The 13907-nt window shown below is 39.2% G+C and overlaps 1 protein-coding gene across 1 annotated transcript in view; it reads right to left on the bottom strand.

The window, feature by feature from the left end:
• cntnap2a (contactin associated protein 2a) overlaps positions 1-13907 on the bottom strand; it is a 333364-nt gene that overhangs the window by 32833 nt on the left and 286624 nt on the right. The window contains exons 18-21 of the mRNA XM_026292263.2: positions 12142-12312; positions 6950-7168; positions 4649-4678; positions 1691-1927 (exon numbers count right to left, since the gene is read on the bottom strand). Of these exons, the coding sequence (XP_026148048.1) occupies positions 1691-1927; positions 4649-4678; positions 6950-7168; positions 12142-12312 (657 nt within the window). The remainder of the gene's footprint in view (positions 1-1690; positions 1928-4648; positions 4679-6949; positions 7169-12141; positions 12313-13907) is intronic.

The following is a 13907-nucleotide window of genomic DNA, read 5'->3' as shown; positions in this document are numbered from 1 at the left end:
CATGTTTTGCTTCCTTTTGGTGTAAAATAGTGATACATTGTGCTATATAATGCAAATCCCTTTTCTCAGCAGAACTTCAGCTTTCCATTTTTATTATTTAACTCTATTATGTAGTGTAATAGATGAAACTATGTAAACCTGAAATTTCCTCTCTTGTTTCAGTTTCAAGTCTGATCTCAGAGTTACAGTAATGTAAAGACAAAAGTGTGTCAGCGCTGACAAGTTAGGTTTTAAACATACACATAATTGTATAGCCCCTTACCATAACTTTAACATCACAGTTAATTACCTAATCCCACCCTTAACCCTGACCTAACCCTAATTATAACATAAACCTAAACTACTTTGTGGAGACATTGACCTGTATTTTTTTTCCTAGAGACTTCACATTGGGTTAAACTGGGCTGTCACTCTAAAACCCACTGATTTACATGGTGAACCAGCATCTGGTCCCCCAGAGAGTCACCACAATGTGAGTGTGTAAACAGGTTTCAGTCCCCATAAAGTGAGTGTATGTAAGTAGAATCTCTTTTCTCTAAATTGTGAAATGCTTGATTGGTTATGGCAGAATTAAGAGGGGCTCTTTTTATGCTTTACACTAATATATCAACACACATTGTCGCCCTCTTCCTCACCACACACGCACATTTTGACACACACACACTATGCTTTTCTGTCATCTTGTCACCCCCCTGCCAAGAGCACAGGGGAAAAACACTATTCGGCTGTAAGAAACAAATTAATTCACGTGTCGGGGATCAACTCTCTGACTGGGAGCTAGCAGAAAGCCTTTGACAGCACTGCTGCTTTCCTCCCTAGAGCATTTTATCAAAACTTGTTTTGGGAAGTAGAACTTTAATAGTGTATCTAATGAATCCCTATGAAACAAACATGATGTTTTAGCAATATGCATCAGTGCAGTAGCAGAGATAGAGTGTGACATTTCTCATCTCTGAACTTCAAAAATCTACAGCTACCCTCTGCTTAGTGAAGTGACTTTGACATTTTGTTTTTTAGTTTGAGCTCTTGGCTCTGCATCTGCACAATATTAGTATTCAGTGAGAGCACTCTAAAGTCAGGCAGAATTGGTGGGTAAGCACAATATCACTCTCAATCGATGCCTTTTATCATAAGCCCAAACACTTTCTACACCGACAGTTACAAACTGAATAGGAAGTGAGGACAATCACAGAGTGCAGCGAAAATCACAGTGGGTTGTCAGGCAATGCAGCTCATGGAAACATAACTACTCCAGCAGTAATCCTGGTGCTATTTGACTCACATTGTGAGGTAAAGAAGGGCTGAATGATAACGTGCTTTCACAAATATACCCGTAAAAGTTGTTGAAAGGTGTTAGATGAGAGATTATGACTCAGTGTGTCGTTCTAAAAGTCTGAGCAGAAAGATACTTCGTTAGGTTTGAGAAAGGGAATACAAAGAAAACTATTAAAATCAGTTATGTGCTACTATTAGATACCTCAGGAGATTGTATCCTGCAGTGCAGGCAAAAAGGAAAGAAAAGGAAAAGAAAAAAAAATTACATAAAAACTGAAAACCCACAAAGGGAATGATCCATTTGTCTTGCAATTTCAAGGAAAGCAGTGTGACACACATTCAGTGTCATTTACAGACCCATGATTATTTCTGTTCAATTAGAAGCTGAAACTGTTTTCCCTAAAATGCCTCTTACCTCTGGTGCAGAAAGGGCCATTGTAGGCAGTGGCAGTGCAGTCACATAAATAGCCGTTATACTTCTCCACACACTTCCCTCCATTCTGGCAGTATATCCCAAAACTGGTGCAGTGGCCCTGGCAACCAGGCTTGACTCCAGGTGTGACCATGGCCCTCTCTTCCAGGTCGAGAGTAATGCCGTTCATCCGTAAGGCTCGGATACAACCCAGGAAACCCCTCTGCCCCCCTGCAGCACCTGAGGAGAAGAGGAAAAGGTTAGTAAATACAGGTGAGGTGAGGTGAGGTTGTATCTGTGTAGCAAGGATATGTGCCATTGGGAAAATGAGTAAAATAAAAAGAAAAAGAAGGAGGACAAATTGAAGACAGGGTCAAAGATGTAATTTTGAATGCAAGAGGCTTTGTTTTAATCTCTCTCAGAAATGTTAATATCCTAAAGCCTGGAGGAAGCCAGTAATGTCACGTAAATCGTTCCAACTGTGAAAATGTTCTTGAAACAACCTTCAGCTTGTTTGATTTCTTCGCTAATTAGAGGAGTGTAATGAACACTGTTTCCTAATGAACATCTCACCAGCATACGCATGTAGATGGATGCACGGATGCATGTAAGATACATACTGCAGACAAACACCACACAAAGCATACCTTATTTGAACGTGTCAATATAAGCATTAATCCTTAGCCTTGGGGTGTCAATAGCCATTCCTCTAAAGTGCTTCCATCGTCATTCTGGCCTTGCACCATTACAGTCTAACTACCCATTAACTTGGACAGAGCAGGGGTATTAAATAGCTTAATGTGCACCTAAATGACTATAGCAATAACCACACTCATAAACATATACCCACAGGTGTAGATTCAGACATACACAAGCACACCCACAGAGCACAGTTACACTGTATAGATAAACACACAAGCATGCACATACACTCGTGCACTGTCATTAATAAGAGCCAAGGGGCATTTTACTTATTTAAACCTTTCAATTCCATCCCTTGAATTACAGAGATGTGTCCATTCAAGGATAGTCCTTACGAAGACACAGTTTTGCTGATACAGTTTCCTCCCTTAGCTGTTGCATCATTTACACACACACACACACACACACACACACACACACACACACACACACACACACACACACACACACCCTCACACACACACACCTGCTAGCTTAGCCACACAGATATCACACACACACACACACACACACACACACTAAGAGATTACTAATGCATATACTTTGATTCTTTCCAGGCAACACATTATTCACCTCCTGTATCAAGATGCAGCTGGGCTTTCACATGCTTTCTCCACTTTCCAGTTCCACAGAGGGTTTGACTTTAGGTAGACCTGTTAATTAATCTATTTTGTACCACTGATTGGCTGGAGGTTTCTGCCACCTGTTTACTCAGGTCTAAATCAGTCTCTGATTAAATGGGCAGCAGGCTATGAGGCCTGCCGAGACTGGGACAGGCACGTACACAGGCACACACACACTCACACAGGTGCATAAAGCTTTTCTATATATCGCTAATGGTGTCTAGCAGAGCCTGAGTGAAACTGACAGATATCCACTTTATAAATTTTATGTAGGTATGTTGTTCCTGTTTCTTAATTTAAATAAGTATAGCCTACTTTGTTCAGTGTTTTGTCGTTACTTAAAATAATTTAATCTTTGGTGAAATTTACTGCTAGACCATACTTTTATTTTATAATTATATATACAGTTACATTTGACAATTCACTTTATTTAAATATAAAATAGTCTTTGTTGCAACCAGATTAGCAAGAATGTTCATGTTATGTATTTATATCAGTATCAACATTTTTACTTTGCTGACATATCAATATGAGTGCATGCATTAAAATCAATTATTAAACAGGCTCTAGTGTATACAGTACACACATACAAGTACCTCAATACATGACTGCATAGAAGTACTGGCGTGGAGACAAACATTCACAGAGTGAAATGCACACAAACACGTGACAGGTTCAGAGCTATTTATTGAAAGGTATGATGCATGTGACTCTTGTATGCTATTAAAGGAAAAAATAATATACATATACATATACATATACATATACATACGGACACAACATCCGACAGCCAAATTCCTAGGCAGTATGACTTAAAATGTGACTTTTTGACCCTCACTGGGTGTGATGATGCGTTGGTGTGGATTCTACATTATACTAAGTAGAGATGTACTAATGAATAAACATAAAGTATAAGTATATACTTAAATAATGTAAAGAATTAGGGAAAATAAGTTACACATCGTACACATGTACGTACTGTGGGTAGATTGCATGTGCTCTATTTTGAAAGCCTAATCTAACCATGCAGATGAAATCCTAATTTATACTAACAGGCTGCACATCTGTTGTGCGGCTGTTCTTCGATTGCCATTCAATAAGTGGATTAATAAATACTTCCTTTTTCTTTCTGTCTGTTTGATGTTCAACTCTAAAGAGATCCTCAGTACAGTGTTTATCCACTCCATGCTTTTGGGGATGTACTCTGGGATGCTATGTCCATTGTATGAGTATTTTGATTCCTTTGGTCTAAATGTCATTTCATCAGCAATTCTAGTGAGAGGGTGGACATAATTCCCATTTTACCCAGGGGCAATGCTGAAGGTCTTAAAGGTTGGTAATGGATTTGCTTCTGACGGATGTTACATTTACAGAAATTCCAGAAATGTACATGTACTTAGTATGTTTCAAGAAACAGCAATAACATTTCAGAAGCTTAATGCTGGAGGAACTTTAATCACAACAAGTGTAGAGCCTCAGCTGATTTAGATGAAATAAATCACACTTTAGCTGAACTATAGGTGAGATTTTGTCCTTTACTTGTGTTTTGGTGTGTACCGTAAAAATCGAATGTGCCATTATGGTCCTGAATCAATGTCACAGAGACATTTCATTGTACTTATTAAATGTTACCTACTGTCTTGGCAGGTGAGCGAGGCTGGTTTCCCTGTGACAGGTGTCGCACACATGCAGTGAGCAGCAACAAGCACAATGTGGATCCGTGAACACAGACAAGCCAAACAAAGACCAAAATAGAAAAGAAAGACAAAGCAATCCAACCATGAGCAAATTAAGCAAACATGCAAAATTATATAAAAAAATGTAATAGTGAGCATTAATCAAGAGGGAAATCAAAAGAACAGATGGTGGCATTAAATGAATAAAGTGCAGCAAGATTTATAGTTATGTGCATGTATGAAGTGAATTGGAGAGCTAAAAGTTAACAGTGTGAAGTAAATGACAGCAGGCGGATGGTATAACATTTACTCTCAAGGCCATTAGAGCAAATGAGCCACTGTGCAGTAAACACTAAAGCAATCAAATGCTTGATGAGGAGCATGTTGATTGAGGAAGAGAGAAGGAGATGATACTGGGACAGATATGAGACCAAGGTGAGCAAAAATAAGGTCCCCATTATAAATCCACATGGTGCTTTGTTGAGTTAGATGAACAGATCACTTCTAGGGGTGGTTTATTTGACTTTTTGCGAACAAATATGGTTGCCGCAAAATCCAGAGTTGTGTTTGAGGACACTAGCATGTGTTGTTTTTTTCTAGCTCACTACTCTCAAACAGCTGCATCAATATCAAGGCAGCAGGGTGTTTAGACGAAATCTTAATGTCTGCAGAGCTATACCCACTCTCTCCAAATATCTCAATCAAGCACAAAAATCTTTCTCTTTGCAGGTGTCAAAGGACAAATCTAATCTACTTCCCTTTAGTGCCTGGGCCACTTCCTAAGTTTCCCAATGTAACTTCCCAAAGCAATACTCAGATGTCAATTAGAGTTCAGCTATGGGAAGCTGTTGTCACCTCTGTGGCCGTTGTTACATAAAATTCTTCCCCTGCTCTATCTCTGTATCCTCCACTGTTTCTTGCGTTTCCTAAATTGTGTCACTCATACAAGCCTATGCCTTCTCCTGTTCAAGTTCAACAAAAAAACGCCAGAATCCACGCAAGCAAATGAGATGATGGCCAAGGTGCTATCTGGAAGCCATTATACTCTGCTTTTCATAGCAGCTCTATGCCAGTTTTACAATGACAAAAAACTTTCTTGGCCCTTTTCATTTCACTAAATGAAAGTATAAATACACTGAGAGGCAAATTGGGACATGATAAGGTGAGGATGTTTCAGCAGAAGTGGAATCAGAAAAAGTGATGAGACGATGAAATTACGTAATAAACGGGGATCAGGCGGGTTAAGGCTATCACATCAGGATGCCTGATTGAAATATGGGACAATCTCCTTTAGGCAGAACTTTTTCCATGAGATAGTAGGAACTTTGTGATCCGCCTCAGCACTTTTTCTTCTCTCTGCAAATCCCTAAAACTATCTTAGCCCAAGAATTTAGCTCAGAGGGTATTGGTGGCTCAGCAAAAAAGGTAGAAACAGAAAAGTGAAAGCGTGCTCTTATGTTTGTATTCCTGATGAGCTTGAGAGGCCAAGAGGCATTATGTGTAGAGGTAGATAAACCCATAAGGAAGAAACCACACCGTTTAAACAAAAAAAGTATAGCAGTTAGGTATTACTGGTGTGATTAGGGCTTGATCTGTCTAATTGCTGATACAAAATTTTTATGTGAAAGTGAAGAGGTCAGGGGGCAATGTACTTCTTTGTGCTGTAATAGTTTCTTAATCCAAAGTATAAATTCTGAGTCAAAGTATTAAAGTATCAAACAAATGACCTCTGTACGTGAGCTAAGTTAATTTTAGTCACATGCCCTCATAGCCAGCACTGAAGCTCAGTTTTAACGTTATTAAAACTCATCATTTACTTGGATGTGTGTATATCATGAAATGGGTGTGTGTAGGATTAACATTAATTTCTGTGGGTAAGCTGGACTGAAGCCTCTTCAGAAAGAACATAGTGATTTCCAGTTAATGCTGGTGCATCTTTAACTTACTGTATGAAACAGTCCACACAGTGGATGACTATATCAACAGCATTACTGAACATACAGATAAAAAGTTTTTTAATTTACAGTTCAATGAAATTATGATTGCATGGATTTTATATACTTAGGCATTTGCTTTCAACACATGAGAATTCCTAATTATAGCGTGTTTCTCTATGCAAAGCAGATATAAAGTGTTCACAGTTAAATCAAGTGTGTGTATGTGAGCAATTCTTACACATGAAGGTTGTCAATTGTTTGGATTACGAGGGAGTGTGTGTGTGTGTGTGTGTGTGTGTGTGTGTGTGTGTATGTACAGCTCACCAACGTAGAGCTGGCTGAACAGCTCTAGCCGTGTGTGTCCCTGTGCAGGAGCAAGTTGAGATGTTCGATAGGTCTGATCCAACTGAAGGACTGCCTCTTTCACGTTACGCTCAGCCATTACACGATGCCATTGGTCATCATTGAGGGGTGTGGCTGAGTGTACTGTTAACTCCACAGGTCCATTTCCAACATCGAAGGAGAAGGAGACCACCCGCGGAGCTGCAAAAAGAGTGTAAGGGAACAACACAAAAAACAACTTTCTCTAGCCCTTCTCTCTTGTTCTGTCAATATATTCTGCAGGTAAATATGTGTTTGCATTCTAATATAATGGCTCATTTGTGTCAAGGCCATTCATTTGGCTTGTAAAGCTTTCAGCTTTGCAGTACAGGGATAATCACAGCTTTAGACAGGGTTAATCTCAGTAGTCAATATACAGTATGCCAGGAACTGGTGGTGTATTTTTTTCTTCCTGTTACTAAATTTTGAAAGGTTTCTCCACTTTTGTTGGAGATAAGAAAGTCACACAGGAGAGAAGAAACAGACAGGGTGAAGACTGTGTAAATGAACAGGAAATAGAAGAAATGGCAGAAATGGAAGAGCGCAAGCTTTTGTTTTTCCGTGTGATTAAATTTAGTCAGCTTACAGTGAATGAATGTGTGTCTGTGTGTGTTTGGAGGAAAAAACACGGCTGAAATATGAAGTTCATTGCTGCGCTGTAGTTTAGTAGCATAATATGTCAGCAGGCCAACAGGTGGCACTGTTATACCTTTCACGACAGGTAAATATTTCTTAGATATTGCTAAAAAACTCTGTGTGTGTGTGTGTTGGAGCCTATCACTTGTCACATACATATGTTTTGAAAATACAATGATCAGATCACTCTGTGATGCCTTTTAACCTCTCTTTATGAAAAAGTGATCAATCTATATGCTGTGTGTGTTTGCGGGAGCATGTGTGCATGCCTGGTATTAATAACATTGGGGGAACTTGACCTTTCTCATGGGAACCAGATGCAAATCAATGAATTTTAGTGTGACTTGGTTTAAGGTTAGTGTATAGTTTAGGGATAGGAAAGTAATGGCTGTGTTTAAGGTTTTTAGTGTAAATCTCCAGGAACTGCAGAGGTCCCACAAGGAATGAAAACAATCATGTGTGTTCTTTCCTCCAACTGTATATAAACCAAAGTTTAACCAGTCACAAGTCACCACTAACCATATACACTAGATAATAGATTCTATGAGGTTGTTGCACAGTTGAGTGGCGATATTTTCTATTTGCAAGACACTGTTTATTTGGATTCATAATTTCCATAGAGTCATACCTTAGTGTTTGTCACTACATATTCCTGTAGAGGCAGACTTGTTTGTGTCCAATGGTCTAAAAATGATCCACATAGCATTTTTTTTTTATCTTCTAGGATGATAACAACCAGGGCTTCACAAAACATTTAAAACAAAAATATATGCCGCCACAGCTACACCACTCATTCATCAATTGGTGTTCATAAGCTGCCAGACACCCCACTGTGTGTCCATGTGTGCACCCAGGACCCTATATGTCTTGAAATATAATACATGCAGAATACATGTAAATCTATAAATTCTGATGCATGTAAATGCTCACAATCAAATATTAAACTTAGACATTTCACATTTGTTTAGAAAAGTAAACTGCTATATGAATCTGTTTTATATTCTGGGTAGTGCTGCATGGTGGATGTGTGACAGTCATAGAAATGATTAATAACCATTTCATAACTCTCTATTACAGCTTCATTAAGGCTTAATTTGATTCAGATATTAGAATGGATAATTTTATGTAGTTGTCAATGAGGAAATATACTTTTGCCGTAATGTTGCCCAATCGATATGCTGGGCCGTTTTCTCATTTTATAATTGCTTTCATCTACTCATGATCTTTTTCGCTCCACTTATTTTTCACACTTCATATTTTTATTTCGTCTTTCCTTTTTGTTTTCGCCCTTCATTTTTCTCATTTTCTTTGTTCTTCTTAACTTGTTAACATTCCTCATTTCATCCACCTTTGAATCTGTCCTCTCATCCGTGTGTATTCCCTTCTTCAATCTTTAAAAATCTGTATTGTCTGTTAATTTGTCCTTTTCATTTGCTACTTTCTTTTCTTTTCCCTACCTTGCACTTTGAACAGCATGTGAGTGCATGTGTATTTGAATACTTATGTGTATGTGTGTGTTGTTTCAGTGGCACTACAAAGCAAGATAAATGCCCCACAGCTTTGTTTTACACTCTGTCCACAGGCAGAAATGAGAACTAAAGTGCCCCCAGCGCACAGAACTTACCTTATCTAATTGCATTAATGTGATGGGTGTCATAAGTGTAAATATGTGTACTAATGTAATTTTGAGTGTGTGCATATACTCGTATGTTGGCCTGGAGAAAGTAAAGATTATTTGTATTTTTGCTATTTCTTTTTCTATTAACTAATCTTTTAATTTGAAAGCTTAAAGGAGCCATGTTTTGAATTACGTATGTGTCAGCACAGCACCGCCAGACAATAATAAATGGTGAAAGAGATTGTGTATGTCTTTATGTTAAACATCACAGATTGTGTGGGTGTGCAAATGTGTGTGTATGTTTTTCTATCTGCTGTTTCATTTTGCTGTTCATCTATTTTCAAATGGATGTCAGAGTGTTTAAGTGTGAGCCAAATTCAGACTGCAATGGCAAACCAGCTGCTGTTGATGCTGCAACAAGATCTAAAGCAAAAAAAAAACCAAAAAAAAAAACCAAAACGTATGTCTTTGTGATGCAAAGGCTCTCCAGATGAAACCTTTACACTTTTATCAGAAAAAAGACTTGCATACTTCCAATGCAAAGAATCCAAAGTATTTCCAGATAAAAGAAGTGTGAGTCTGACAGTTTTTTTTTTTTATAGAGTCTGAAAAAAATGGCTGGTTGCATTTCTCCTTGGTACTCGACTCTATATTGCATTAAGAAGTCAGAGAGACGTCTGACAACTTTAAAAAGCCAGAGCTGCACAGACTACTGCTAAACCTCAGATGTAAACTCTGTCTGTCTGGTCTTCGCATAAATACAATAACACGTTTTTGTAAGCTGAAATGTCCAGTGGCAAAGTATATTTATCAGCTGGATAGCGGGGTGAAAATGCTTCTAATCTTTGGGCAAGACTATCACTGAAACTGCAGCCTTTTAAGGACTAAAAACATGGTGCATACATACTTTCCCCTGAGTCACAGCATCCCAGAAGTCAAGAATTTCTGTATGCAGGGACCTTTCAGTCTGTTCAATCCTGTTACCAGTCCGGTTCAAATGATTCTGAATATATCTTTAGTGCTGCCTCCCAAATGTGTCTATTCCTAATTCTTTATATTACCCTTTTAAGAGGAATTGTGTCAAGTTGATGACTTTGAGTCTGCTGAGGTCACAGTAATATGTGTTTTGTACAAGGTCGTGTGTGTGTGTATCTGTGGGTGTGTATGTGCTTTGAGCTCCTGCAATGGCACAGCTATGCTATTCTGGCTTAATGCTAGTAATTTCATGCCCTGACTGGATTGCAGTAGATACAGTTTTTGCACCAGAGCTAGGGCAGAGATTATGTGTGTGTTTATGCGTGAGCATGTGTGTGTGCATGAGTCGTTTTGCTAATGTGTGCTGTGGGGCAAAATGCAAGGTGATAGAAAGGGTGAGGAGAGAGGAAATTGGTATGGGGGCATTTCGAAAGCTTCACAACACACATATGCACACTGACACACACACTTCCTTTCTTCTCCACTCAGCTGTGAGGCTGTGACAGACTATTTATTGTATCTCTGTGTGTTTTGTTTGCACATTTGGAAGACAAATACCAAACCCCTTTGGCAAACTTCTCACTGTACTTGTATGTACAGTATATTGTCAGGATATAGATTTATTCTGCAAAAATTAATGTGTAGATGGAAAGCACAGTGACTTGGTGGTTAACACTGTTGCCTCACAGCAAGGAGGTTTCTGGTTTGAACCCCTGGTTTTCTCCAGGTACTCTGGTTTCCTCCCACAGTCCAAAAACATGTATGTCAGGTTGATTGGTGACTCTAAATTGCCCATAGGAGTGAGTGTGAGTGTGTGAGGTTGTTTGTCTCTATGTGGCCCTGTGATGGACTGGTGACCTGTCCAGGGTGTACTCCTGCCTTTCACCCAAAGAGAGCTGGGATAGGCTCCAGCAGATCCCTGTCACTTTGAATAGGAATAAGCAGGCAGACAATAGATAATAGATAAGGGATGGATGGATGAAAGTGTCAATGTATAGATGTGTATCTGACTTTGTGTAAAACTAATTTTAGCTATAATAAACTGCTGACTTTGTGTCTGTTAACTGGTTGGCATTTGGATATGAAATGACCAACCAGGCACAGCAGCAGGAAATTGTCAGTGAGTATCTTTCGACACCAAATGTTCACATCCCTTTGAATCCCAGTGGGATGCAAATAGCCACCTATCATTAGCCATGTTCTGCCAGCAACCCCCTTCACAATACAGTATGATCTTTTTTCCACAGAACAAATAACACAGAGATTATAACTGAGAATTAGAGTAGTTTTAAATCGGTTTTTTTTCTTTTAGTAATGCTTAACACACCAAATGTGTCAATGAGTACTGATGTACATAGAATTACCCACTTACTAACAGCATTTGGTGAATCTGCATGTGCGTTGGGGTATGTGTGTCTTTGTGTGTTGTCAAAAAGCTTGTGGGGGTGAACTTATAAGAGGTTTAAATGCTCTCGTTTGCAGAAATGTTTTAGTAAAAGAGAGGGGAAAACGTTAACGTCTCTGTGTTTGTATATATGTGTGCCTGAGAGTTTGTGTTTTGTCATCCCTGAAAATGGGTGATTTGGTTAAACAGAGGTTCATAATGGACATAATTATTGCACACACCAATTACCTTAAAGAAATGATTGCTCTCTTTTGCAATCACACAAAGTAGTGTGCCATAATCAGGAAAGCAAATGGCTGTTGCTGATGTGTATGTCTGCATCTGCCTGTGTGTCTATGGGATTTAAAGCTTGTATATGTGTGTGTGTGTGTGTGTGTGTGTGTGTGTGTAGTGACAACTTGCTCCCAGCACTATCAGACTGACTGCTGGATTAAACCTCACACTAAGCTAGATAAAGAGTCAGGGTGAGAGAAAGAAGAAGATCACTCCGATGAGTCTTACATTTGAGCTCCAAGCGAATGAAATCAGTGTTGCCCAGGTTTTCCAGGAAGACACCATAAGGTGCACTGGTCTTGAAATAGAAGGAGATGTCAGCACTGGTCTCACCCTGGAAGGTGGCAAAGTGCAAGTAGGATGAAGGGGTGGTAAATGATGCAGAGTTCCAGTAGTTATCTGTGGGGGGGGGGAAAATGAATTACAACGTTAAACAAACCCTTCCAACATCATTCCTGCACCAATTGTACCCTCTATTAGCACTGTGGTAAAAAATATATTCTGTTCTGATCTGATAAGTCAGAATAAATTCTTTGTAGAAATTGTTTCATTTCAAATGCTATGCATACATTTTCATTTCATTCCAAAGAGTCATCAATCTTTCCTAAATGAAACATTGTTAGCTCATCTATTGTTTAATGGGACTCATTTAATATCTTCTCATCACCTAAAACTCTATTTCTATGCAGAGGTTTTCACATAGCCTGCAATTTCCTGCAGCTTCAATGATATTTAGTAGAAAGCTGATCATATCAAAATTGCATAGAGAGACCAGGTTTTCTTTTAAAATGAAGACCTAAGAAGAGAGGGGTGCATCAAGAAAATGCTGCAGGGTTTTTGATAACTTTTCTAATGACTTTTGAATGAAGTGAAACCAGCAGCTGCTAATGAAGACGAAGTAGCAGCACACTAAACGGCTACTGATGAATTATCAGACTATGGTTGATGAAGTAACTTCTCTGCTGTCTCCTCTCCCCCCGCCATGTTGCTGTCTTGCTCCTATCACTCAAGGAAAATGAAGAGTAGTAGAGAGGAAAGAAGGATGAAGAGGAGCAGAGAAGAGAGGAGTGCAGAGGACAGCCTAGGAGAGAAGACAGAAGAGGTTAGGCATGGGTGAGAAAACAGAATATTAAAGAAGTGATGGAAAAGAGCAGAGTGAAGTCATGCAGAGGGCAGATGACAGGAGAGAAGGAGAAACTGGGGGATATATGAAGGGCAGGAGGAAAAGGAGGAGCGTGAAGGTTAATGTAGTATCAGCTGTGTAAGATCTCTTTGATGCCTCATAGGATTGGCCTCAGATGCTCCACCATAACCCTGACAAATAGGCAGAGTGGAGGAGAGGAGAGATGTGTACACAAGAAGTGTGTGTTACGGCTGCAATTGAAGATTTATGTAGCTATCCATGAATATTTCAATTATTTTACTGATCCAGCATGAATCTGTACAATTAATCTACAAGACATTACTAAATAATAAAAAAATACATATCACAATTTTTATAAGCTCAAGATGAAATCAAACTGTTTCTCTTCTTTGACCAGCAGTTCAAAAGTAAAATAAATTCGGTTTGCAATAACAGAAGAAAAGCAAAATCTAAATCCTGGTTGAAAACAGTATGTTTAATTCTATTCTAGGTGAATGATATCTGTTATAAGAACAGATTCCTTTTCTGTTGAACAATCAATCAGTTTATTGACATGTCAGGACTGTATGCGCTTCTTGTGAAACATGTGCTTCTTGTCAAGCCTGAATGTGTTCACATGTGCTCTACATGTCTTTGAGTGTGTGCAGTGTAGGTATGCCCCAGTGTCCACGCATCTCTGTGTTTGATGCTGCATTTGTGTGTGTCTCCTGGTTCAGTGTGATAAGAATTCCCCAATGACAGGGCTGAGCTCCTCCCTCCTCTCCTTGCCTCACATCCTGTCACCAGGGGCAGGCGCAGATAGCGGCCAAGTACACAGGCTTGCAGTCACTCACTCACGCACGCACGCACC

Source organism: Mastacembelus armatus, chromosome 20 (genome assembly GCF_900324485.2).
Source record: "Mastacembelus armatus chromosome 20, fMasArm1.2, whole genome shotgun sequence".
NCBI lineage: Eukaryota > Metazoa > Chordata > Actinopteri > Synbranchiformes > Mastacembelidae > Mastacembelus > Mastacembelus armatus.
Note: the sequence above shows the minus strand (reverse complement) of the source record. Positions and strands in the feature narration are given on the sequence as shown.